Raw genomic sequence first — 27993 nt, 5'->3', positions numbered from 1 at the left:
ATGAAGAGGGAGAACACGAGCAATGTGTCCGAGTCACTCCTGGGGCTCCCCATCTGGCCAGAACAGCAATGCCTGTTCTTTGCCCTGTTCTTGGGCATGTACCTGACCATGGTGCTGGGGAATCTGCTCATCATCCTGCTCATCAGGCTGGACTCTCGCCTCCACACCCCCATGTATTTCTTCCTCAGCCAGTTGGCCTTCACTGATGTTTCCTTTTCATCTCTCTCCATCCCTAAGATGCTGATAAACATGCACGCTCAGGATCAATCCATCCCCTATGCAGGGTGTGTAACACAGATATATTTTTTCATAATTTTTGCTTGTCTTGACAATTTCCTTCTTGCTGTGATGGCATATGACAGGTATGTGGCCACTTGTCAGCCACTCCACTACACTTCTGTTGTGAGGGAGGAGATGTGTGTCTTACTTTGTCCTGCACAATATTGAGTTGTTTACTCACTTCTTATTATTTAATTCTTTTTTCTTTTGCTATTTTAATTTTCAAGCTTTATTTTTTTTAAGTTTTATTTTAAAAGTTGTTTTATTATTATTATTGTCATTATTATTATAGTGTTGAATAATTCATTATTTGCATAAAACACCCAGTGCTCATCACATGTACACAACATGTACTCTCCTTAATTCCATGTTATTAATTTTCCTAGTGATATTTCCAGGGACATGTCCTTGAAAAATTGTGGAGGTGACAGTGGTAAATTGTGAAAATGGCCAAGTCACTTTGCAATACCTCCTTGCAAGTCGGGTTTTTTCCCCTACCCACTGAATCTGGGTGGGACTTTTTGATTTAGACTGACAGAGTCAGTGAAAGTGTTGTGAGATTTCCAAGCCTAGGCAGACTCTGTTGATGCTGCTCTTGGAACCTTGAGACCAGCATGTGTACTAGTCCAACCTAGTCTGTGTGAAGATGGGAGCCACATGGAGGAGAACCAAGATCCTCCAGTTAACAATCAACCAGCTCCCAGGTGACCTGGCAGGTAATAGCAGAGGCATGAGTGAGCCCTAGTTAAGATCAACTGAACCAACCCCAGACAAGAAGCCCCATATAGCTGAACATATTCCCAGCCCAAATTGTCAGCCAATGAAATTGTCATATAAACAAAGTTTGTTGTGTAAACCACTAAGTTTTAGGATGATTTGTTATGCACCAAAAGCTAACTGATACACTGGTGTCCTCCAAATTTTCCTTGATTTCAATGTTCTCTCCCCCTTTTTGGACCCCTGTCTGGATTGTATTCCCTGCCTATTTTTCTAGAACCTATTGAAATAAAAATATTCAGGTTATGATCTCCATAATCTATTGCCTTGGTTCAGGTATATCTCTTCTTGTCCTCATTATTTTCACATAACCCTTGGTATGTGGCACTATCAGCAGCTCTCATTTTTGCAAAGTCAACATCTTAAGACACTTCCTTATCCATCTGAAGAGGTAAGAATAACTTGTCATGATATCAAAATACATGAACTTTTTTTTCTGAAGGAAGATTATATGTTTTCTCTTGAAAAGAGGAACAATCTTAAACTAAGATTAGAGGTCTGAATAACGTTGCATTTTGTATAAGTTATATCTTCTTACCTCTTAGTGATACCAATTTGAAAATATAAGAATTCTCAAATGTGATTTGCTACTTGTTTTTAGAACAAAATTAACACCTGGACCATTACAGTTGAATTAGTATGAAGTTTTGTGAAACATGGTTTTAGATAAACAAAGAAGTCATCAAAATGGCTAATATATATATTAGCCATTGAGTAATATATATAATTGTTGAAGCACTATATTGTACACCTGAAACTAACATAAAACTATGTTAACTATACTGGAATTAAAATAAAAAGTGGCAAATAAATGTTATTTTTTGTATAAAAATGGCTAATATAATATTTAATGAAGATTCATAGTGTGCATCAATTTTTGTAAATGAGATAATAAACATTTTAGTTTCTTTGTCCTTTTGTCTATCATGTCCTGTAGTTATACAGAGTATGTGTTGCTGCAAGTGCTTAGAGTAATAAAGTTGAGAATGTTTGCATTTGTAATGTAGTTGCTAGTTAGATATTGTGTCTGATTGTTTCCCCAAATCTAAACATATTGAAAAGAATTTGGCTTTATTATTCTTAAATCAGTTTTTGCCTGTGACAAAAATCCAACAGAGGAGTGCAGTGCATTAAATCTCATTTCCAAATTCCCTAAACCAATTTAGACTGTATATATATATATTTTTTTTTATTTTTTTTTTAAACTAGAACTTTCTTTGTGGGGACAGTTTACTTAGGCCCTCTTAATTCTAGGTTATGACAATGAGTTATATTTTGCTTCAAAAACAGCATGACCTGATTTGTAGAAAAGAAAAAGATAAATATATATTAAAGTAATTGATTTTTTGACAGATGTTTATTATGAATCTACTGTGTTTATGGAAATTTCTAGAAGTGAACCAAACAGACAAAAATATTTTCCTTTGTGGAACTTATATTAGTGGGAAGACAGTGAAAATAGACTTAATATGCAAGTTTCATGGTTTTTAAGTGCTATAAAATGTAGTGTAGTGGAGAAATGAGGAATACAGGGGACAGGCTGCAATTTAAAGGAGTGCGATGAGGATTGGTTTCACCAAGAGTGTGAAAGTATTGAAGGCAGCAGGGAACAGAGCCACTGGGATATTTGCAGGAAAAATATTTCAAGGAGTAGGTATAGCAACTGCAACATATATGAGATGTGATGATTAGGATCCTATGTTCAGGAAAAAAAATGAGATTCATCCCTAAAGCACAATGAGCATGTGTGTGTGTGTGGGGGGGGGGTTGGTTGTTGTTGCTCTTTTGTTTTATTTTTGAGGTGATAATTTTAAAGCCAACAGGGTGTCTTTTAGACTTTGCGATTTGATTTTTGCTGTGAATTATTTGTGTAGCCCTTGGAAGTTTTTTTTTTTTTTTTTAAGATTTTATTTTATTTATTTGAGAGACAGAGATCACAAGTAGACAAAGAGGCAGGCAGAGAGAGAGGGGTAAGCAGGCTCCCTGCTGAGCAGAGAGCCCGATGCAGGGCTTGATCCCAGGACTCTGGGATCATGATCTGAGCTGAAGGCAGAGGCTTTAACCCACCGACCCACCCAGGTGCCCCGCTCTTCGAAGTTTTTCACCAGAAGAGTAACATGATTCAGCTTTAAAAAGGATCACTCTGGCTGGAGAAGGGGGCTGTGTGGAAGCAGGGGGACCATGTAGGAGTTACTGCAACAGTGCAGTTAAGAAGTAATAAGATAGGATGGTAGCAGAGGAAGTAGTAAAAATTTGGTGAATACTCTCTTTGGTTTTAAATTGAAATCAACAAGAGATGCTGATGAATTGAGAGTGTGAGAGAAAGGGAGTCAAGGATTCCTACATTAAGAAAAAGTTTTAATTTAAATTATTAACAAATAGTGTAACATATTGTATAATATTAGTTAACATATAGTGTAATATTAGTTTCAGGAGCAGAATTTAGTGATTGATCACTTACATACAACACCCAGTACTCATCACAAGTGCACTCATTAATAACCATCACCCACTTAACCCATCCTCCTGCCCACCTCCTTTCTGGCAAACCTCATTTGTTCTCTATAGTTTAGAGTCTGTTTTTTGTTTGCCTCTCTTTTCTTTTTCCCCTATGTTCAACTGTTCTATTTATGTATTTGGATATAATACTAAACTAAATTAATTATGTTAACTTTGTAGAAGTCTTGAAACTTGGTAATATGTTTCCTCCAACTTTGTGATTTTTTTCTTCAAGAGTGTCTTGGCTGTTCAAGGTTATTTTTCATTTCCATTTAAATTTTATAATGAATCATGGAATACTACATCAAAAACTAATGATGTACTGTATGTTGGCTAACTGAACATTATAAAAAAATTAAAAAATTATAATGGGTTTGTCAATGTCCAAGTCAGTCTCCTGTGCTCAGGCTTGGAGTAAACTGGGTAGAATCAGGGTTCACTTTCCCACAGCCTACTCAGTGGCAGGGGGCCATATTTGTTGTTGGGGTCTATAGACTGTGGTTAGGGAAGAAAGTCACAGAGGAATACAAATTACAATGACCTCTCGTTTATAACCAAAAACACTTGATGTACTAGGACAAGGCAGATATATTTCTAAACATTCAAAAGTGTTGCTACTTTGAATGCTATACACTATTAAAGTATCACTGAAGTGAAAAGGTTAAATAATAATCCATACACCTAGAAAGTTTCTCTTCTTTGGTATCTTACAAAGAAATTCTTTCACTATTGCTTTGGTCATCTGATATATTAATAAGTTCATATTACATGAGCTATATACATATTAATTAGTTGAGTGTATGAGTTGGGAATTGTCTCCCTCTTGTGTCCCCCACTGCACTTCCATTCTTACTCTAGTGACTACACACACACACACACACACACTGATTCATATAGTTTTTAAAAACATAGTAAATTCACACTTTTATACTTGTGTTCCATATCTTGATTTTTCTACCTAGTGGCTTACAAGGAAGACATAGACATCCATTTGATTCTTTCAACCTTCTGCATGTTCTTACATTCTATGTGATTAATCATTATTTTCCCATTCCTTACTTTTTAAAAATTTTTTCAATTTATTTATTTTCAGGAAAACAGTATTCATTATTTTTTCACCACAGCCAGTGCTCCATGCAATCCTTGCCCTCTATAATACCCACCACCTGGTACCCCAATCTCCCACTCCCCCACCACTTCAAACCCCTCAGATTGTTTTTCAGAGTCCATAGTCTCTCGTGATTCACCTCCCCTTCCAATTTACCCCAACTCCCTTCTCCTCTATAACACCCCTTGTCCTCCATGATATTTGTTATGCTCCAAAAATAAGTGAAACCATGTGATAATTGACTCTCTCTGCTTGACTGATTTCACTCAGCATAATCTCTTCCAGTCCCGTCCATGTTGCTACAAAAGTTGGGTATTCATCCTTTCTGATGGAGGCATAATACTCCATAGTGTATATGGACCACATCTTCCTTATCCATTCATCCGTTGAAGGGCATCTTGGTTCTTTCCATAGCTTGGCGACCATGGCCATTGCTGCTATAAACACTGGGCTACAGATGGCCCTTCTTTTCACGACATCTGTATCCTTGGGGTAAATACCCAGGAGTGCAATGTCAGGGTCATAGGGAAGCTCTATTTTTAATTTCTTGAGGAATCTCCACACTGTTCTCCAAAGTGGCTGCACCAACTTGCATTCCCACCAACAGTGTAAGAGGGTTCCCCTTTCTCCACATCCCCTCCAACACATGTTGTTTCCTGTTTTGTTAATTTTGGCCATTCTAACTGGTGTAAGGTGATATCTCAATGTGGTTTTAATTTGAATATCCCTGATGGCTAATGATGATGAACATTTTTTTCATGTGTCTGATAGCCATTTGTATGTCTTGATTGGAGAAGTGTCTCTTCATATCCTCTGCCCATTTTTTGATATGTTTGCCTGTTTCGTGTGGGTTGAGTTTGAAGAGTTCGTTATAGATCTCATTCCTTATTGATGGGATCTTAGGTTGTTTTTTATCTGTTATAATCTGAAAATGACTGAAAAAAATCTCAATATCAACATACATTTAGGAAGAAAAGTTTTTTGAAAGAAAAAATAAGGAATTATAAAAATCCTCATGAGAAAAGTAACTAGAATGTAATTCTCCATCCCTTTGTTCTCTCCCTCAATCCTTTCCCCTTGAAATGTTTGCAAAGACTCAAAAGCTGTAAGTTTAGTGATCATTTTCAGCAATATACTGTATTGTGAAGGGTTTTGGAGAAGAGGTCTTAATAAAAAGACAACAATTTGTTCAGGAAATACTTGTGACAAGAGAATTAGTTAAAAGCAATATTTGGAGGATAATAACATAATGAATCTTAATGGGAAATGGAAGAATAGTGAGGAAAGTATGATTTCAGCAGAGGCAGGGACAATTGGTCACTGTCATTAATGGATGTGAGCTTTATCTCTCATGTGTTGAAAAAGCTAACTTGCAATAATTCAGTTTTCACAAATATCTAGTAGAGACCTGATTTAAGTGGAGCAGATTACATGTGTGGGTTTGTCAAGAGGGTGCTGCCTGGGACTTCCTCCTGCCCATCAGCTTCTTCAGGCCCTGCTTCAGGTCTCTGTTTCTCAGACTGTAGATAAAAGGGTTTAGCATGGAGGACAGAACTGTGTAGACAAGTGTTGCTATGTGGTCCCTGGCAGTGTAGGTGGACAGAGGCTGTAAACAGACATAGAAGATGCTTCCATAAAAGAGAGCTACCACAGTGAGGTGAGAGCCACAGGTGGGGAAGGCTTTGCGTTTCCCAATGGCTGAGGGGATCTTGAGAACTGCAATGAGGATTTGTAGATAAGAGAAAATAATGCACAGAAAGGGGGTCACCAAAACAATAGAACCTTCTGACAGTATCACAATTTCATTGGCAAAGGTGGGGGAGCATGACAACTTCATCAGGGGACTGAGGTCACAGAGGAAGTGATGGATGACATTGGAGTCACAGAAGACGAGGCAATTCAGTAGCAGTGTGTGTAGGAGTGAGTGGAGGTGAGGAAGTGAGAAGGAAAAGGCCACCAGCAGGACACAGCAGTTGTGGTTCATGGTGGTGACATAGTTGAAGGGGTTACAGATGGCCACATAGCGATCAAAGGCCATGACCACCAGTAGGCAGCTGTCAGTGTTGCCCAAAGCATAAATGAAATACATCTGTGTCAGACACCCAGCATAGGAGATGGTCTTCTCTGACAGGAAGTTCACTAGCATCCTGGGGACAATGGTTGTTGTAAAGCAAATGTCAGTGAAGGACAGGAAACACAAGAAGAAATACATGGGGGCCTGGATCTGGGGGTCAGAGTGGATGGCCAGGATGATGAGTAGGTTCCTGATTACGGTGACCAGGTACATGGTGAGGAAGAGGATAAAGAGAGATGTCTGGTCTTCAGGCCGGGAGGAGAGTCCCAGGAGAATGAACTCAGAGACAATGCTCGTTTGGCTGACTCTTGCCATTGGCTTGGGTCTAGTTCTATACATGATGTTTTGTTATTTACCTTACTCCAAGTGCACAACCCAGCAAGTCTTTTTTTTCTCTGGTCACAATTAGCTGTTATGCAGGGGCCCTTGTCAATCTCCCTTGATATAGCCCTACCTTCTCAAATCCATGGCATCACAAGGCCTTATCGTGAACGCTGGAAGGACAGAGAAAAATTTTCCTTTAGAAACCATGAGAGTTGCACTGGATGTTATACACAACGAATGAATCATTGAACACTATGTCAAAAACCAATGATGTATTATATATGTTGGCTTATTGAACTTAATTAAAAAAAAAAAAAAGAAAGAAAGAAACCATCAGAGATGGACCTCACTGATTCCAGTTCATCAGTTCCTATTCTGTGAAAATACTGTTCCCTTGCTGGAGATTTAGCAATAAAAGCAGGAAAATCAATGTATTAAGTAGCTCATGTTCTAGGTGGGGGAGACTGATCAACAACAAACAACATCAAGCAGTGTATAAGGAATGGAGATGGATGGGGGATGATTTTACCAAAATAACCAACAGGAAAAATCCAAGATGAATGTTTAACCCAAACAAAATGGGCTTTTTCTCCTCTGGGCACAGGGTGAGGGGGTCATCCTCCTTAGCTCATGCCATGCTATCATCACCAGTCAGTGCACGTTTCCCCTTACTGTAAATTATTTTTCATTTCTCTGATATTTTGTCCTAAATCACATTTGTACAGCATGGGCATTCCTTGTTAAGTATTCAGTTCATGTTTTATAATTTACCAGTCGTATGTGTAGGCAAAAATACTTAAGAGAACATAGTAATTTTTTATATATTAAGTGTTGAAATATGCTTTTTTCAGCCTTATCCAGCTACTTGGTGGTTGACATCAACGTGGCCTCCATTTTCCTGCTACAACAACAAGCTGTGTAATGAGAAATCTTATATAAGCAAAGTGTTTTAAATCAACTTAAAAAAAAGATTTTATTTATTTATTTTACAGATACTGTGAGAGAGAGTAAGAGAAAACACAAGCAAGGGGAGTAGCAGAGGGAGAGGGAAAAGCAGACTCCTCTTTGAGTAGGGAGCCCAATGCATGGCTCTATCTCAGGACCCCGGGATCATGACCTGAGCCAAAAGCAGATGCTCAACTGACTGAGCCACCCAGGCACCCCTTAAATCAACTTTTTAGAGTCAGCATATCCATCTATACCTCATTAGTGGACATATTACATAGAGATCTTCAAATAGTTTGAGATATTGTTATTTATATATTCCTACTTACCATAAAAATCTCTATAGTGAACATACTTAAATCACCAATGTCTTTGAAATAATTTTAGAAGCACCATATTCTTCCACACCTTTTTCATGATCCTTTTACATTGAACTTTTCATAGATTAAGTATTGTTATTCTAATTAATATATTAATTTATTTAACATTGAAATATTAATGTACTAATTAAATAATTAAAATGCAGGGGCACCTGGGTGGCTCAGTGTGTTAAAGTCTCTGCCTTCAGCTCAGGTCATGATCCCAGTGTCCTGGGATCGAGCCCCGCATCGGGCTTTCTGCTCAGCAGGGAGTCTGCTTCCTCCTCTCTCTCTGCCTGCCTCTCTGCCTACTTGTGATCTTTGTCTCTCAAAAAAATAAATAAAATCTTAAAAAAAAACAAGGAGAAGGGAGTTGGGGGAAATTGGAAGGGGAGGTGAACCATGAGAGACTATGGACTCTGAAAAACAATCTAAAGGTTTTGAAGGGGCAGGGTGTGGGAGGTCGGCGTATCAGATGGTGGGTATTAGAGAAGGCACGGATTGCATGGAGCACTGGGTGTGGTGCAAAAATAATAAATACTGTTATGCTGAAAGTAAAAAATAAATTTTAAAAAAAGTAGAAAAAACAATTAAAATGCAGCAATTATATTACAATTAAATGATGTCATGTGTGTAACGGATCATTTATTGCATACGTGGAGGTTGCTAAGAAAGCAAATTGCAAAAGAATGCTTATGTTTTCTTTTTCTTTTGAGAGAAAGTGTTCAAAAGTGAGAAGGCATGCAGGGGAGGGGCAGAGGCAAAGGGAGAGAGAGGATCTTAAGCAAGCTCTCTGCCCAGTGTGGAGCCTGAAGCGGGCTCAATCCCATGACCCTGAGATTATGACCAGAGATCAAGAGTCAGATGCTTAACCATCTGAGCCACCCAGGTGCCCTGACTCAAGAGAAACTTTTTTTTTTTTAAGATTTTATTTGTTTGACAGACAAAGATCACAAGCAGGCAGAGCAGCAGGCAGAGAGAAGAGGAAGCAGACTCCCTGCTGAGCAGAGAGCCTGATGTGGGGCTCCATCCCAGGACTCTGAGATCATGACCTGAGCCGAAGGCAGAGACTTAACCCACTGAGCCACCCAGGTGTCCCTCAAGAGAAACTCTTGATCATCATAAGTCTCAGTGTCACCTTCTCTTATCTGCTATGGCTGTTTGTCCTCAAAATCAGTTAACACACATGCTTAAAATATCCTTCTCACTGCCAAGTTGTCAGACTAATCTCATGGTTTTTGCAAGAGCTTACAGAAGAAATGTTAGTTCATGCACTGCATGATTTGAGTGAACCAGTACTTAAAGTTAATAACAATAACCAGTATCATTGAAAATTTTTCTACATGTCAAGCTTGTGTTAAGGACCTCACAGATGCCACAAATGATGAGGGACCATGAGCCATGAGGCATGTGTTCTTTTTTTTTTTTTTAAGATTTTATTTATTTATTTGACAGAGAAATTACAAGTACACTGAGAGGCAGGCAGAGAGAGAGAGAGAGAGAGAAGGAAGCAGGCTCCCTGCTGAGCAGAGAGCCCGATGCAGGACTCGATCCCAGGACCCTGAGATCATGACCTGAGCCGAAGGCAGCGGCTTAACCCACTGAGCCACCCAGGCGCCCCGAGGCATGTGTTCTTAACAGGAGCCTGAGGCTTAGCAGTGCAGTGGTTTGCTCAAGGTCACCAAAGAAGTGAGTAGCAATCAGGATTTGAACCCCATGCTGAATCACTCTGAGGCACATGCTCTTAACCCTTAGGCTACACCTGCTCATGTCTGTGTGTCTACATTTTGGGTCACAATCATACACAGACACTGTTTGCCTCATGGTGGTCATTTCCCACGTGACTGTACCTTCTATCCCCCTTAACTGACAAGTTTTCTTCTTCCATATTCAGAATCTCTCCTTGCAGTGGCTAGGGAGGTGCCCATCTTTCTGTGTTATGCAGCTGGAGGATTTGAAGTTTTGAACATCCATGATTATCTGGCCTAAACCAGCTGGAAAAAAATTGGCCATGCATGGCTGGGGTATGTCTGTCATGTGGAATTGTGGTCAGTGCTGGGCAGTGTTCTGGATGGGGTTTGATTTGCCCTCTGTCACTTTTTCTTAAGCTGATTTCTGATGTTTTATGAATAGCGGGTGAGATACCATGTCTGCAAAAACAATTTGTCAAACACAGATCAATATTACACAAGGAGCCATTTTTGAAAGGGCTGCCTGTGGAAATCAGAAATTAGTGGAAATTTGGGTTAATTAATGAGGTTGGTAATCCAGGTCATAGATGTGAGGATCATCTATTCTGAGGACTAGGAAAAAGGAAGGTTTTTCCAATCTGAGAATCAGGAAGAAGATTCAGGAAGAATCAAAGCACAAGGTGAGTGGGTGAGGCTGGAAATACACAGCTTTTTTTTCTTTCCCTTTCCTATTTTCTTTCTTTCCTTCCATCCTTCCTTCTTCCCTTCTTTTCTTTTCTTTCTTTCTTTCTTTCTTTCTTTCTTCTTTCTCTCTTTCCCTTCCTTTCTTTCTCTTTCTTTCTCTCCCTCCTTCTTCTCTTTCTTTCTCTCTCTCTCTCTCTCTCTCTTTCTCTCCTCTTCTCTCTTCTCCTTTCCTTTCCTTTCCTGATGGTGTTTTCCTTCCACAAAAGCCCACAGTGTAAACTGCCTAAGAGGTCAAAATGGATGGACTGAAAACTAAAAGCCAGATGGAGGTTTCAGTTGGACCCCATGACTGCTTCACCCATGAAATATTTGAAGCTATCAGGAAGGAAAGTCTAGGTGCCAGAGGCTGGGGTAGCCACGCAGGTGGTTAGGTTACTGAAGCTCACCTCCACATCCAGATGCTGTTCTTTCCTTCCCAGTGTTTCCAGAAGCTGGTCTGCACCACACCTGCTAGTCAGCTGCCAGTCTGCTTCTCAGCCAAGCACAGCCACCTCATGTGTCTCCCATGACATTCTGAGCTGGTGAACAAGGAGACGAATAGGAAAGGCAGGCAAATGGATATGTTACTTGGGAAGGATAACATGTTTCCCTTCACTGGCCTCCAACACGTCATGTCTGGTCCCCAGCATGCTGCTGCTTTCCCAGCTCCCCATCTCAGAAAGCAGAGAAGTCCTGACTCAAGGGACAAGGACCCTCTTGATTGTGAAAGCCCAGGCAGCATCTCCTGAGTCCGAGCTCTGCTCCTGCTGGCCTCCAGAGTCCTTGTTAGGCTGAAGAAGTTGTGGTGTGATAGATCTCTCAAGGGAGCTGCTCCTGTGATTGTTCAAAGCAGAGTAAGCAGACTGGGAATCACACCTAGCAGGGCTGACTCCAGGGGAAAGAGGAACCCTGAGGCTTCCTGTCTCTGTGTGGGAACTCATCCCAGAGCTTCTTAACCTCAGTGCAACATCTCAAGGGTGTGTTTCATTTCCCCGACTCTGGGTTATCAAGAGTGAACAAGTATTTATGTGGGTGAATATTATTATGTTTATGGAGTCAGGTATGGACATGGTATATTCTAGAACTGGGGAGGTTGCAGTATTCAGGGGATACAGGGAGGGCAGATCAGTGGTGTTTGGTGTGTTCCAGTATGTTGGCATGCATGTGGATTCAAACTTTTTCTATGTGGGATTTCTATATAAACTAGTGTCAGTTTATACATGTTTAAAGTACAGGATAGAGCAACAGTTATTGTCATATTTAGCAAAAGGACTTTGGAAAAATATTTACGTGTTTTCAGAGTTTAGGCTCAGTGTGGTCTTTTAAGGTTATGGTTGAAGAAAGAAGATATTCAATAGAATTCCTATCTTACCAGTAAGTTAGTTGTTTTTAGCATGTTACTTATTGTCTGTTAGTCTGAATTTCTTCATCTGAAAAATGAGGATAGCAACTACTCTTGGCAATGATATCAAAGAACATTTCCTTTTAGGTTTTATGTAGAGAATATTGTGTATCATGAAAAGCATCATCTATAACAATGTATAGGAAATAAAACATATTCTATTATTGCCCTCAGTAAATCACTGTCTCACATAATATATTAGTCTTTTTCCTGAGCTTTTAGATGAATATTTATATTTTAATCTATATTTTAAGAGCAACCGACAACATAATAAAAAGTCACACACACACAAAAATACATGTGTCACCTGGGAGGACAAATATAGATTAGGTTACCCTTAAAAAGCAAAAAAGAGTAAATAATACAGAGACAGAAAGTTTTGTGTTAGAGTTCTGCCTATTCATGTGACTAGCTTCTTAAAAAAATTTTATTTTATTATGTTATGATAGACACCATACAGTAACATCATTAGTTTTTGATGTAGTGTCCCATGATTCATAGTTTGAGTATAACATCCAGTGCTCCATGCAATACATGCCCTCCTTAATACCCATTACTTAGTTAATACATCCCTCCATCCCTCCCCCCTCTGAAACCCTCTGTTTACCGGAGTCCATAGTCTCTTATGGTTCATCTCTCTCCTCCGATTCCCCCCCTTTCATTTTCCCCTTCCTTCTCATAGTGTCCTCCATGCTGTTCTTTATGTTCCACAAATAAGTGAAACCATATAATAATTGTTTTTCTCTGCTTGACTTATTTCACTTAGCATAATCCCCTCCAGTTCCACCCATGTCAATGCAAATGGTGGGTATTCAACCCTTCTGATGGCTGAATAATATTCCATTGTATATATGGACCACATCTTCTTTATCCATTTGTTTATCTTGGCTCTTTCCACAGTTTGGTTTTTGTGGACATTGCTGCTATGAACATTGGGGTGCATGTGGCCCTTCTTTTCACTATATCTGTATCTTTGGGGTAAATACCCGGTAGTGCAATTGCAGGATCATAGGGTAGCTCTATTTTTAACTTTTTGAGGAACATTCACACTGTTTTCCAGAGTGGCTGCACCAACCTGCATTCCCACCAACAGTATAAGAGGGTTCCTCTTTCTCCACAACCTTTCCAACATTTGTTGTTTCTTGCCTTTTCAATTTTTGCCATTCTAACTGGTGTAAAGTGGTTTTTTTTTAACTTTTTTTTAAATTAATTTCTTTTCAGCGTAACAGAATTCATTGTTTATGCACCACACCCAGTGCTCCAGTGTTATCTCAATGTGGTTTTGATTTGAATTTCCCTGATGGCTAAGGATGCTGTTGAACATTTATTCATGTGTCTGTTACCCATTCATATGTCTTCTTTGGAGAAGTGTCTGTTCATGTCCTTTGGCCATTTTTTTGACTTGATTATCTGTTTTTTGGGTGTTGGATTTGAGGAGTTCTTTATAGATCTTGAATATCAACCCTTTGTCTGTAGTGTCTTTTGTAAATATTTTCTCCCGTTCCATGGGTTGCCTCTTTGTTTTGTTGACTCCTTTGCTGTGCAGAAGCTTTTATCTTGATGAAGTCCTAAAAGTTCATCTTCACTTTTGTTTCCCTTGCCTCTGGAGATGTGTCTTGAAAGAGGTTGCTGTGGCTGATGTCGAAGAGATTATTGCCCATGTTTTCCTCTAGGATTTTGATGGATTCCTATCTCACATTGAAGTTTCATCCATTTAGAGTTTACTTCTGTGCTTTCTATTCATTCATTCAACTTCCTAACTTCCTTCCTTCCTTCCTTCCTCCCATTTTGTTTTTTTTTTTTAGCTTTATTGAGGTATAACCGACACAGAATATTGTATAAGTTTAAAGTGTAGAGTGCAATAATTTTATGTATGTACAGATTACAAAATTATCACAATCATATTAATTGCAACATCCATGACCTCACAAGTTATAACATATTTTGTGCAGTTAGAACTTTTAAAATCTACTCTCTTAGCAACTTTCAAATACACAATACAATCTTATTATCTATAGTCATCGTGCTGTAAATTATATCCCCAGAAATTATTCATCTTATAGCTGGAAGTTTGTACTCTTCGAGTGCTTTCATCCATTTCTCCCACCCTCTCTCTTCACTCCTGGAAACCATCCACCTAGTCTGTGTTTCTCTGAGTTCTGTTTTTGTTTATTTGTTTTTAGATTACACATATAAGTGAGACCACATCGTATTTGTCTTTCTCTAACTGCACTTAGCATAATGTCCTTAAGGTCCATCCATGTTGCAAATGGCAAGATTTCCTTCTTTTTTATGGCTGAATAATATTCCCTTATATTTCCAATTTTCATTGTCCACTCATCCATTGATAAATATTTAGGTGTTTTTTTCCATGTCTTGACTGTTTAAATACAGCTGTAATGAACATAGATATGCAGACAGCTCTTCAAGATAGTGATTTTATTTCTTTTGGATGTATATACCCAGCATGGGATTGCTGGATCATATGATAGTTCTATTTTTAATTTTTTAAAAGATTTTATTTATTTATTTGACATAGAGAGAGAGATCACAAGTAGGCAGAGAGGCAGGCATAGAGAGAGGGGGAAGCAGGCTCCCTGCAGGACTTGATCCCAAGACCCTGAGATCATGACCCAAGCCGAAGGCAGAGGCTCAACACATTGAGCCACTCAGGCACCCTATTTTTAATTTTTTGAGGAACCTCCAAGATATTTTCCATAATGACTGCACTGTTTTCCATAGTGACTGCAACAACACTGCACAAAGGTCCCTTTTGTCTATATCTGCTTCAGCATTTGTTGTCTCTTGCTTTCTCGAAAATAACCATCATCACAGATGTGAGGTGATAACTCATTGTGGTTTTAAAATTTTTTTAATTTTTAAATTTTTTCAAGTTTTTAATCTAAATTCCAGTTAGTTAACATGCAATGTATTATTAGTTTCAGGTATAGAATTTAGTGATTCAACACTTACCTAGAATACCCAGTCCACCACAACAAGTGCACTCCTTAATACCCATCACCCATTTAACACCCCCCCACCATCTCCTCCCCTTCAGTAACCCTCTTAACTGTATAGTTAAGAGACTGTTTCCTGGTTTGTCTCTCTTCCCACCCCATGTTCATCTATTTGTCTCTTAAATTGCACATGTGAGTGAAATCATATGGTTTTTGTCTTTCTCTGACTTATTTTGCTTAGAGACTTAACATTCTCTAGCTCCATCCATGCCTTTGCAAGTGGCAAGATTTCATTCTTTTTGATTACTGAGTAATATTTTTCACACACACACACACACACACACTCCATTCATCAGTTGATGGACATTTGGGCTCTTTCTATAATTTGGCTATTTAGGATAATGTTGCTATAAACATCAGAATGCATGTATCCCTTCGAGTCAATACTTTTGTATCTTTTGGGTAAATATCTAGTAGTTCAGTTGCCAGATTGTAGTGCTGTTCTATTTTTAATTTTTTGAAGAAACTTCATATTGTTTTCCAAAGTGGCTGTACCAGTCTGCATTCCCACTAACAGTCTATGAGGGTTCCCCTTTGTATATATCTTTGTCAACAACTTTTGTTTCCTGTGTTGTTAATTTTAGTAATTCTGACCAGTGTGAGGTGATATCTCTTTGTCGTTTTGATTTTTATTTCCCTGATGATGAGTGATGTGGAGCATCTTTTAATGTGTCTGGCCATCTGTATGTCTTCTTTGGAAAATGTCTATTCATATCTTCTGCACATTTTTTTGAACTTGATTATTTTGGGGGGAGTGTTGAGTTTTTAAGTTTTTTAAAATGTATTTTGGAGGAAACAGTGAACAAAATCAAAAGACAACTGACAGAATGGGAGAAGATATTTGCAAATGACATATCAGATAAAGGACTAGTGTCCAGAATCTATAAAGAACTTAGCAAACTCAACACCCAAAGAACAAATAATCCAATCAAGAAATGGGCAGAGGACATGAACAGACATTTCTGCAAAGAAGACATCCAGATGGCCAACAGACACATGAAAAAGTGCTCCATATCACTCAGCATCAGGGAAATATAAATCAAAACCACAATGAGATATCACCTCACACCAGTCAGAATGGCTAAAATCAACAAGTCAGGAAATGACAGATGCTGGCGAGGATGCGGAGAAAGGGGAACCCTCCTACACTGTTGGTGGGAATGCAAGCTGGTGCAGCCACTCTGGAAAACAGCATGGAGGTTCCTCAAAATGTTGAAAATAGAACTGCCCTATGACCCAGCAATTGCACTATTGGGTATTTACCCTAAAGATACAAATGTAGTGATCCTAAGGGGCACGTGTACCCGAATGTTTATAGCAGCAATGTCCACAATAGCCAAACTATGGAAAGAACCTAGATGTCCATCAACAGATGAATGGATCAAGAAGATGTGGTATATATACACAATGGAATACTATGCAGCCATCAAAAGAAATGAAATCTTGCCATTTGCGACAACATGGATGGAACTAGAGCGTATCATGCTTAGCGAAATAAGTCAAGCAGAGAAAGACAACTATCATATGATCTCCCTGATATGAGGAAGTGGTGATGCAACATGGGGGCTTAAGTGGGTAGGAGAAGAATAAATGAAACAAGATGGGATTGGGAGGGAGACAAACCATAAGTGACTCTTAATCTCACAAAACAAACTGAGGGTTGCTGGGGGGAGGGGTTTTGGGAGAAGGGGGTGGGATTATGGACATTGGGGAGGGTATGTGCTTTGGTGAGTGCTGTGAAGTGTGTAAACCTGGTGATTCACAGACCTGTACCCCTGGGGATAAAAATATATGTTTATAAAAAATAAAAAATTTAAAAAAATATATAAAAAAATGTATTTTGGATACTAACCCTTTATCAGAATGTCATTTGCAAATATCTTTTCCTCTTAGTTTTGTTGATTGTTTCCTTCACTGGGTAGAAGCTTTTTATTTTGATGAAGTCCCAATAGTTTATTTTTGTTTTTGTTTCCCTTGCCTCAGGAGATGTATCTAGTAGAAGTTGCTCTGGCCATTGTCAAAGAGGTTTCTGCCAATGTACTCCTTTAGGATTTTGATGGCTTCCTGTCTTACATTTGGGTCTTTCTTTCATTTTGAATTTATTCTTTTGTATGGTGTCAGAAAGAGGTCTAGTTTCATTCTTTGGCATGTTGCTGTCCACTTTCCCAACACCATTTGTTGAAGAGACTGTCTTTTTCCCAGTGGATATTCTTTCCTGCTTTGTTGGAGAATAACTGACCATATTGTTGTGGGTTCATTTCTGGGTCTTCTTCATTGTGGTTTTGACTTACATTTCCCTGGTGGTTAGAAATGTTTAGCATCTATTCATGTGCCTTTTGGCCATTTGGATTATTTCCTTGAAAAAATGTATTTTCAGGTACTTTGCCTGTTTTTTAGTTTTGCTATTGAGTTGTATGAGTTCCATGTGTATTTTGGATATTAACCTTTCATCAGATATGTGGTTTGCAAAAACTTTGTCCCATTCTGTAGGTTATCTTCTCATTTTTTAAATTGTTCCTTTGGGGTACAGAAGTATTTTAGTTTTATGTAGTTCCAGTTGTTAACTTTTCTATTTTTTATTGTGCCTTATTTATTTATTTTATTTAAATTCAATTAGCCAATATATAGTAGTACATCATTAGTCTTTGATGTAATGTTCAATGATTCATTAGTTGCATATAACATCCAGTGCTCATCACATCACATGCCCTCTTTAATGCCCATCACCCAGTTACCCCATCTGCCACCCACCTCCCTTTTTGCAAAACTAAGTATATTTCCATTTGTCTGTGTCTTCAATTTTTTAAAAATCAATATCTGATGGTTTTCAGCACAGAGTTATTTTACCTCTTTGGTTAAGTTTATTCCTATTTTATTGTCTAGTTATTGTAAGTGGTATTATTTTCTTTATTTCTTTATCAGATAATTTGTTGTTAGTGTATGGAAACACAACAGATTTTTCTGTGTTGATTTTGTCCCTGGCAGCTTTACTGTATTCAGATTTATTATTATAGTTGTTGGTAGAGTTTCAGGATGTTCTAAATATATGATCATATCATCTCTAATACAGACACGTTTACTTCTACCTTTTTAATTCTGATACGTTTTATTTCTTTTTCTTGCCCAATTGCTCTGGATAGGATTTCTGTACAATGCTGAATAGGAGTAATGAGAGAGGGCTTCTTTGTCTTGATCCCAATCTTAGAAGAAAAGCTTTCAACCTCTGACCACTGAGTATGATGTTAGCTGCAGGCTTGTCAAATAGCCTTTATTATGTTGAGAGATGTTCGCTCTCTACACAATTTATTGAGGTTTTTATCACAACGGAGTTTGCATTTAATCAATTGATTTTTCTGCACCTACTGAGAGAATCAAATTATTTTTATCTTTTAGTCTATGAATCTGGTGAATCACATATGGATTTACATATGTTGAACTACTCCTGCAGCCCAGGGATAAACCCTACCTTCTCATGGTGGTTCACTAAACCTTAAGAGGATTATTCTGAAATATTTGTCAAACAGCTTATTATGTTATTTCTTTTGGTTAGTTATTAGAGCTTTATTAGTTTCCTTTGGTAGTGTTGGTTTTACCTGATTCTTCATGATCTTAATTCCTTGCCTTGGTATCTGTATATTTGAATAAGCAGGCTCTTCTTCTACACTTCACAGATTTTATTTGGCAAGGACAGTCTTTCACCAGTCAGTTCAGCTTGGGTCTGTGGACAGGTCAGTTGGTAGCATACTTGAGCAGGTGAGACTTGCTATTATGGTCTCTGTTGGATGAGGCCACTGCCCACATTGAGGTCCGTGGGCTACAGTGGCTGGATAATGTTTTTTTGGTGTTCTTTTTAATGTGTCTACTGTATTTATGGAAAATTCTAGAAGTGAACAATTCAGACAAAAATATTTTCCTTGCACCCAAAACCATGGCAGAAGCGGCTGTCTGGGCAGCTCCAGACTGCCAGAGAGGTTCCAAGCAGTGATTGCACACTGAGATTTTCCCGCTGGCCCTGGCTGGGAGTGCCTGGTTTTTCCAGGTCTGAGAGCACCGGGCTGGTGCCTGTGTGCCCCTCTCTCAGTGGAGGGCGCAGGGCGCGTCTCAGACTCTGATAGCACGGCAGGGCACTTGCGTGGGGACTGCAAAAAGGTTGTGCTTCTGTTGGCTGGCGAGGCTCCCAGCCCCTCATGGGAGCCAGGTCCCACGCCCTCTCAGGCGCGCTGGTGGCTCAGGGACCAAGACCTGTTTTCTCTGCCACACTCTCTCTGGCTCTGTGCCAGAGGTGGCTGTCCTGGGTCTGGGGACTTAAGCCCCTGTCCCTAATGTCCTGATTCCCACAATTACCCCCCACCCCCCGTGATCCTTTGCTCTTTTTGAGTGCTTTCTACCAGACTCCCAAGTTAATGCTGGTCCCCAGACGCAGGGCACTCTCATATTGGGATATTACTTTCCAATGGGTCGTCTCTGCTGGCTCCCTCCCCCTTTTGTTTATCTTCCGATATCAGTCCAACTTTCCCACTCCGCTTTACCTGCCAACATGTGTTGGAGAGGATGTGGAGAAAGGGGAACCCTCCTACACTGTTGGTGGGAATGCAAGTTGGTGCAGCCTCTTTGGAGGACAGTGTGGAGATTCCTCAAGAAATTAAAAATAGAGCTTCCCTATAACCCTGCCATTGCACTACTGGATATTTACCCCAAAGATACAGATGTAGTGAAAAGAAGGGCCATCTGTACCCCAATGTTTATAGCAGCAATGGCCACAGTTGCCAAATTGTGGAAAGAACCAAGATGCCCTTCAACGGATGAATGGATAAGGAAGATGTGGGCCATATACACTATGGAGTATTATGCCTCCATCAGAAAGGATGAATACCCAACTTTTGTAGCAACATGGACGGGACTGGAAGAGATTATGCTGGGTGAAATCAGTCAAGCAGAGAGAGTCAATTATCATATGGTTTCACTTATTTGTGGAGCATAACAAATAGCATGGAGGACAAGGGGAGATGGAGAGGAGAAGGGAGTTGAGGGAAATTGGAAGGGGAGGTGAACCATGAGAGACTATGGACTCTGAAAAACAATCTGAGGGTTTTGAAGGGGTGGGGGGTGGGAGGTTGGGGGAACCAGGTGGTGGGTATTAGGGAAGGCACGTATTGCATGGAGCACTGGGTGTGGTGCAAAAACAATGAATACTGTTAAGCTGAAAAAAATAAATTAATTAAAAAAATATTTTCCTTTTGTGGAGCTTACATTCTAGTGGGGAGACAGTGAAAATATACTTAATATGTAAGTAAGTTTCATGGTTTTTAAGTGACATAAAAGGTAGTTTGCAGAGAAATCAGGAATACAGGGTAGAGGCTGTAACTTTAAGTGGTGTTATGATGAATGGTAATAATGGCTGGTCTCACCCAGAAGGTGGTATTTGAACAAAGAATTGAAGGCAGCAGGGAACAGAGCCACTGGGATATTTGCAGGAAAAGTATTTCAGGGAACAGATTTAGCAACTGCAACATTATGAAATTTGACAATGCCAGCTATGTCCAAGCAACAAAAAGATTCTTCCCTGAAGGGCAGTGAGCATGCAGAAGAGCAGGAGGAGATATATTTACATATGTGTGCGGGTTTTTTTTTTTTAATTTATTTTTGTATTGAGGGGATCATTTTTTTGTTTTTTTTTTTGTTTGTTTGTTTTTTTTTTTTTACAAAGTCAACAGGGCCTAGGTCCTTTAGGCTTTGTGATTTGATTTTTACTGTGAATTATTTGTGTAGCCCTTGGAAGTTTTTCACCAAAAGAGTAACAAGATTCAGCTTTAAAAAGGATCATTCTGGCTAGAGAAGAGGGCTGTGTGGAAGCAGGGGGACCACCTAGGAGCTACCGCAACAGTGCAGTTAAGAAGTAATAAGCTACCCCAACCTCCCCCCCCCCACTTCAAACCCTCAGATTGTTTTTCAGAGTCCATAGTCTCTCATGATTCACCTCCCCTTCCAATTTACCCCAACTCCCTTCTCCTCTCTAACACCCCTTGTCCTCCATGATATTTGTTATTATAGAGGGCACGGATTGCATGGATCACTGGGTGTGGTGAAAAAATAATGAATACTGTTTTTCTGAAAATAAATAAATCAATTTAATAATTAAAAAAAAGTACTTGAATTATAGTTAACCCTATATTTATATACCACTAAGAGAAAGGGGGAAAAACACTTTTTTGGTCTTTTTTTTAATGTTACAGAAAAAAAATACAATCTGGAAGAAGTTAAATTATATATATATATATATTTATACATTTACATATAAATGTATAAATATTTAAGTCTATTAAATGTGTAAGAATCAAGTAAAAAAAAAAAAAGAAGTAATAAGCTAGGGGGCGCCTGGGTGGCTCAGTGGGTTAAAGCCTCTGCTTTCAGGTCAAGATCTCAGGGTCCTGGGATCTAGCCCTGCATGCCATCAGGCTCTCTGCCCAGCAGGGAGCCTGCTTTCCTTCCTCTCTCTGCCTACCTCTCTGCCTACTTGTGATCTCTCTCTCTCTGTCAAATAAATAAATAAAATATTAAAAAAAAAGAAGTAATAAGCTAGGATGGTAGCAGGTAAAGTAGTAAAAAATTGGTGAATACTGTTTTTTGTTGTAATTTGGAGCCGACAAGAGTTGCTGATGAATTGAGAGTGTGAGAGAAAGGTAGGAGTCATCAGCTGTAAAGTGTGGACAAAAATATATTGTCTGCAGAAGTTTTTCTTGAAAACTTACATTAAAAAAAGTTTTTATCTAAATTCCAGTTAGTTCAAATACAGTGTAATATTAGTTTCAGGTGTACAATATAGCGATTCAATGTATCCATACAACATCTGGTTCTCATCACAACAAAGGTGCTCCTTAGTCCCCATCACCTACTGAACCTGTCCCCCAACCCAGCTCTCCTCTGATGGCTAACAGGTTCCTACATTTTGGTTTGAACAACATGGAGTTATCAGTAACTAAGATGTTAATGAAAAAAATATGTGTACATATGAGCAGCTGAAGGTAATGAGTTTGTAAACCATGGCAACAAAATAGTCAAAGTTTGTTCAGGACTTACAAAATGCCAGACAATGTTCTAAGTTCACCATGTGTTTTAACTCATTTAATCTTTTAGGGCAGGAATAAACTCTTACTATTAGATTGGAAGAATTAATTAATTAGTTAATTCAATTATTCATTTAATGGCAATCCCGTGGCAATAACAGTGATTCTAGATATCATTTTCTGTTTTGGGAAGATACAAAGATAATGATCACAAGGACTGATATCTGTTGTGCATTTATTATGTGTTTTAGCATGAAACATCTAATTTAATTTCAAGAAAAACTTCTGCAGACAATATATTTTTGTCCACACTTTACAGTTGATGTAACAGATCTTAGGGGATTACCTTTTGTGCTCAGGGCCAAAATTAATGTGTGGTATAGACCAGACTCAATTCTTCTGAGAGCTGAGCCCAAAGACTCAATCTTCCCCCTCTACACTCTCTTGGAACAGGTGAACTTCCATGCCCTGAAGTCTCTCCCTAGGGAGAGAGGGGACCGGCAAGATGTGAAGTTAAAGCTAGATTTGAGTGCTCATGGTAGCAAGTGGTGTGGGAGTTCGCAGGAGCCAGACTTACTCTTCTTGGACCATAATGTGCTGTCAGGAGAGGCTGACCCAGTGCACTGGCAACTCTGGTGATGGAGGCTGAATAAGACTTTCCCACTTCCCCTCTGGAACTATGTATGAGCAAGGAGGAGCCAAGAGTGTCCCTGAGATCTGGGTCACCCTCTCAGGTGACTCTAGCAGCTCAGTCCCTCTAGCCCCTAAACATGTTCCTCCCCAAGGTCTGATAGGAATTTGTGGCCATTAGTCTGCTTTGACTCTTTCCTTAACCAGGAGCTTAGGGACTTCCCATGAGTCCTCTCTGAGGTTTGTAAAATGGTTATCTCCTGCCTGTTGCCCTGGAGCTCAAGGACAGTCTCAGAGAGCTCATGAGGTTATGGGCTCACAAAGGCTTTCTTCTTACTTTTTGTTCCTGGTGTTCTAAACAGAAGCTGAGGACTCAAGAAACTGTATTAGAAGGTACCTTAGCTCACTAAGAAGTGGCACAGGTCAGAGAGAGCTGGGAATTCTAGGTGGGCAAAGTGTGTCTCTGTGTCTAGAGTTCTACATATGTATGGGTCTGTGTGGTGTTTCCTTGATTGTACAATGCAGATATAGGTATGTTTTGTTCATGAATTGTGTGTGTGTGTGTGTGTGTGTGTGTGATTGACTGCTGGTCTTATCCTTTTCTTCTCTTAGACAAGGGCATAGAAGTCTAAATAAGTGTTGCCCCTTTAAACAAGTGCAGGGAATCTGTGTCTGTGATCTTGGGTCTCCTCAGTCCCTTTGAGATCAAGTGTTTGCCCCCTCTCTTTTTATAACTCCCATATTTTCATCCTTGGACAGACATCATAGTTAAGTGAGATTGTGTAGTCTGAAGAGAAACGCATGTGCTCCCCAACCTGGGGGAGAAGTTTCATGAATTTACTCATGACTAGCAATAGGTGAGAGGTCTTAAAATGTCACCTCAGTGTTTGATTATGTGTAATGCCGCATTTTGTTTATAAGTCACATTTTATATGGTTCCAAATGTTTAGAGTATGTTGTTATTGTATGTTTCATGTACTTATCTTAGGTTCCTCTGGTTCTTTTCTTTGAACTCAACTACTTTTTAAACTATGTTTCAACAGTGGTCATATGTATACTACTGCATTAAGTGTGTGGGTTCACATGCATTTCTAGTCCTGGACATGTGTTATATACCAATGGGTATAAGCTCAGTGTCTGCAGTATAGTTGCCTGAGGCCCAAACTTCAGTCTGGCTCTTACATATTTTGTGATCTTAGGAAGTGACTTTATCTTTCTGAGCCTCAGATTCTTCACTGGCAAGGGAAAGGTAACTATTCTTACTTCATTATGCTATTTTAAGGATAAATGAGGCAATGCACACAAATCAGTCAGCACCATGCCTGTAGCATAATAGGCAGAATGGAAGGAATTTTTATTAGCTTTCCCTGAATCTGATGTTTGTGTCACGAAGGTTCCTATTTCACCATTGTCTAGAGTAGGACAGGTAGAATTCTGAGAAAACAGATCCATTTAAAGGTTCCCTCTCATACTTCAAGGTCACAGTCTGACCTCCTTTCCATCGCTATAGGCCCAGCTGTCTCCATCTAAAGGTCCTGCCTGAATCAAAGTTCATGGTTGGTCCTAGCCCTCTTGTTTTCTTCTGATTTCTCAGTAAGGACTGACACAGGTTATGGCAGGGAACAGGCATGCCTCCACATAAAAGTCAAGTCACTTTCCTTCTTGGTAGCCCGAACCAAGATACCTGTGTCCCTGAGCAAGGTTGTGGTCCTTAAGGAGGACTCACTGTCTTGTTCCTACACTTGAGTGAGAATGTCAGTCTTGATTCTTTCTTTGGGGCTATGTGTTTTATCCTAACCTTTAGTCTAATGTCCAAATACATAATAAATCTAGAATCTACCACCAGAGTAGAGTCAAGGTGGGTAAGTCAGTAATCTTTTTGTTTCAGTTGTTATATCTATATATTGAGGACATGAAGTTTGCCTTGTGTACTAAACAGTCCCTAAATATACACTTGTTGTTTTCAGAGAAGTCAAAGCATATGAAAATCCTTTGTAAATTGTATAAACATGAGTGCTAAATTTTTCTTAGAGGGAGTTAAGGACATTTTGGACAAAGGTAGTTGACACATAACTTCTCTGGACATTCTAATGAGAGTATGATTTCCATGCAGAGTGGTTAAAAGTATGCACTCTGTCAGACATATGTTGTGATTCTATTGCACTTAATTGTGTGTACCTTTGCACATTTAAATAATGTACATATTTGTTGTCTCATAGTTAAAAATGACTATAATGACACCATTTGTAAGGACTATGGTGAGGTTCTGTTTGAAGGTATATGTAAAACACTTGAAATAGTGCTCGGTGCTGTTCTTAATGTTGCTTTGGAAAAACTGGATGGACATTTTTGGTAATAGGGAATTTAAAATAACTTAAAACAGGCAGAGCCCAGCCAATTGTACTGAAAGACTATGATAAAACTTCAGTAATTCTGTTCCAACTTAGGGATCTTTGCATCTGGTTTTTTTTTTTAAACTATTTTAATTTTATTATTTTTTAATTTCTTTTCAGTGTACCAGAATTCATTGTCTATGTACCACACCATGCTCCATGCAATGCATGCCCTCCATAATACCCCCCACCTCCCACCCCCCACCCCTTCAAAATCCTCAGTTTGTTTCTCAGAGTCCACATTCTCTCATGGTTCATCTCCCCCTCCAATTTCCCCCAACTCCCTTCTCCTCTCTATCTCCCCATGTCCTCTGTGCTATTTCTTTTGCTCCACAAAAAAGTGAAATCATATGATAATTGACTCTCTCTGCTTGACTTATTTCACTCAGCATAATCTCTTCCAGTCCCATCCATGTTGCTACAAAAGTTGGGTATTCATCCTTTCTGATGGAGGCATAATAATCTGTAGTGTATATGGACCCCATCTTCCTTATCCATTCGTCCATTGAAGTGCATCTTGGTTCTTTCCACAGTTTGGTGACTGTGGCCATTGCTCTTCACATCCTTTGTTTGTTTGTTTGTTTGTTTGTTTCTTTTCAGCGTAGCAGTATTCATTGTTTTTGCACCACACCCAGTGCTCCATGCAATCTGTGCCCTCTCTAATACCCACCACCTGGTTCCCCACCTCCCCACCTCCCTTCCCTTCAAAACTCTCAGATTATTTTTCAAAGTCCATAGTCTCTCATGGTTCGCCTCCCCTTCCAATTTCCCTCAACTCCCTTCTCCTCTTCACATCTTTTTTAAAAGGAAATGACGCATACCTGTCTCCTGGTGCCCATTTCACATTTTTTTAAAAATTTTTTTATTTTTTATAAACATATATTTTTATCCCCACATTTGATCTTAGTAAATTATTGGGGTTTGAACCTGGCTTGATATAAAGATATAGACTTCTTGAACATAGAGATTTCCTATTTCTTGTTCACTACTGTGTACTCAATATGGGACAAAGCTTTTTTTCAATAAATATTTGTTGAGTAAAGAATAGTTGTCCTTTAGCTGTTTTCCGAAAAAAACTGGTAAATGTGCAGTTTCATGTATCATTAGAGCTAGAGGTGGACAAATTATCTCATGCACCAACAGTTGTGAAAAATAAACAGAAAGGTAGTTAAAATTAAGAATTTTCATAGAAAGGAACTTACTAAAACGTTATGACATGTTGACTGACGTTCCCTATTTTCCCCACTTGCCAGAAGAGATAAGAACAGCATGAGGAGGGAGAACAAGAGCAGCGTGTCTGAGTTCCTCCTACTGGGACTCCCCATCCAGCCAGAGCAGCAGGGAGTGTTCTTCACCCTGTTCCTGGGCATGTACCTGACTACAGTGCTGGGGAACCTGCTCATCATCCTGCTCATCAGGCTGGACCCTCGCCTCCACACCCCCATGTACTTCTTCCTCAGCCAGTTGGCCCTCTCTGATATTTCCCTTTCATCTATTATAGTTCCAAAGATGCTCATGAACATGCAGACTCAGCAACAATCCATTCACTATGTGGGGTGCATTTCTCAGATGTATTTTTTCATACTTTTTGCTTGTCTTGACAACTTCCTTCTTGCAGTGATGGCATACGACAGATATGTGGCCATCTGTCAGCCACTCCACTACACCACTGTCATGAGGCAGGAACTGTGTATCTCATTAATAGCTGGATCCTGGTTCTTCTCTTGCATTAATGCCCTGTTGCACACCCTGCTCTTGGTCCAATTATCTTTCTGTGCTGATAATACCATCCCTCACTTCTTCTGCGACATCACTGTGCTCCTGAAGATGAGCTGCTCAGACATCTCTCTCAATGAGCTGGTCATCTTTACTGAAGGAGGAGTGCTTTTCATCCTGCCCTTGAGCAGTATCTTGGGCTCATATGTCCACATAGGGACAACTGTTCTCAGGATCCCCTCTACCAACGGACTCTTTAAAGCCTTTTCTACCTGTGGCTCCCATCTTTTTGTGGTGTCTTTATATTATGGGACACTTGCAGGTGTTTACTTTTTCTCCACATCATGGGACTTCAGTGACAAAGATATAATTGCTTCAGTCATGTATACAGTAGTTACCCCTATGCTGAACCCCTTTATCTATAGCCTGAGGAACAAAGATATAAAACAGGCCCTAGAAATCTTTGTCAAGAGGGCTAACTTTTAAGTGACAATCACTAAATCTGGTTACTGCAGTCATGCAATGGAGATATATCTCCTCAAACTATAATATGATTGGCAACTCTATGTAACTTAAAACAAATATACATTCTGCTGTCATAGTGTTGTTAATATGTCCACCACATCAAGTTTGTTACTTGGTTTGTTAAATATCCTTTATACTTAATTTTTTCCTCCTTGTTCATCATCTCTTATATGTGCAAAATCTTATGTGAAACTTGCTGCACAATTGTAATTGTGGACTTATTTTTCCCCTTTTAGATATGCCCTGTTATTGCTTGTGTATTTTATAAGCTGTCATTGAGGACATGCAGATTTAACATCATGATCTGCTTCTATGCAGAACTTTAATGCAGTGGTGTGCTGAAGCTGGCTTGCATTGGCTTCAAGCTGAATGTGAACATCTCTTTCAACTCCACATTTAATGACATCACTTTGGTAGATTGAAATCAGCCATACTGGAAATAATTACACTATGGTAATTGTCAAATG

The 27993-nt window shown here is 39.3% G+C and overlaps 2 protein-coding genes across 2 annotated transcripts; one reads left to right on the top strand and one right to left on the bottom strand.

The window, feature by feature from the left end:
* On the top strand, nt 1–27487 carry LOC132024980 (olfactory receptor 1J4-like). The gene is made up of 5 exons (XM_059412165.1): nt 1–430; nt 1961–1989; nt 3989–4013; nt 5689–5698; nt 26554–27487. The coding sequence occupies exons 1-5, from the start codon at nt 1–3 to the stop codon at nt 27485–27487; spliced, it is 1428 nt and encodes a 475-aa protein (XP_059268148.1).
* Nucleotides 6108–7052, bottom strand: LOC132025028 (olfactory receptor 1L8-like). Its single transcript, XM_059412213.1, has one exon. It carries the CDS (start codon nt 7050–7052, stop codon nt 6108–6110), a length of 945 nt encoding a protein of 314 aa, XP_059268196.1.
* Nucleotides 27488–27993: the final 506 nt, after the last annotated feature.

This window comes from Mustela nigripes, chromosome 9 (assembly GCF_022355385.1).
Source record: "Mustela nigripes isolate SB6536 chromosome 9, MUSNIG.SB6536, whole genome shotgun sequence".
Classification (NCBI taxonomy): Eukaryota; Metazoa; Chordata; class Mammalia; order Carnivora; family Mustelidae; genus Mustela; species Mustela nigripes.
Note: the sequence above shows the minus strand (reverse complement) of the source record. Positions and strands in the feature narration are given on the sequence as shown.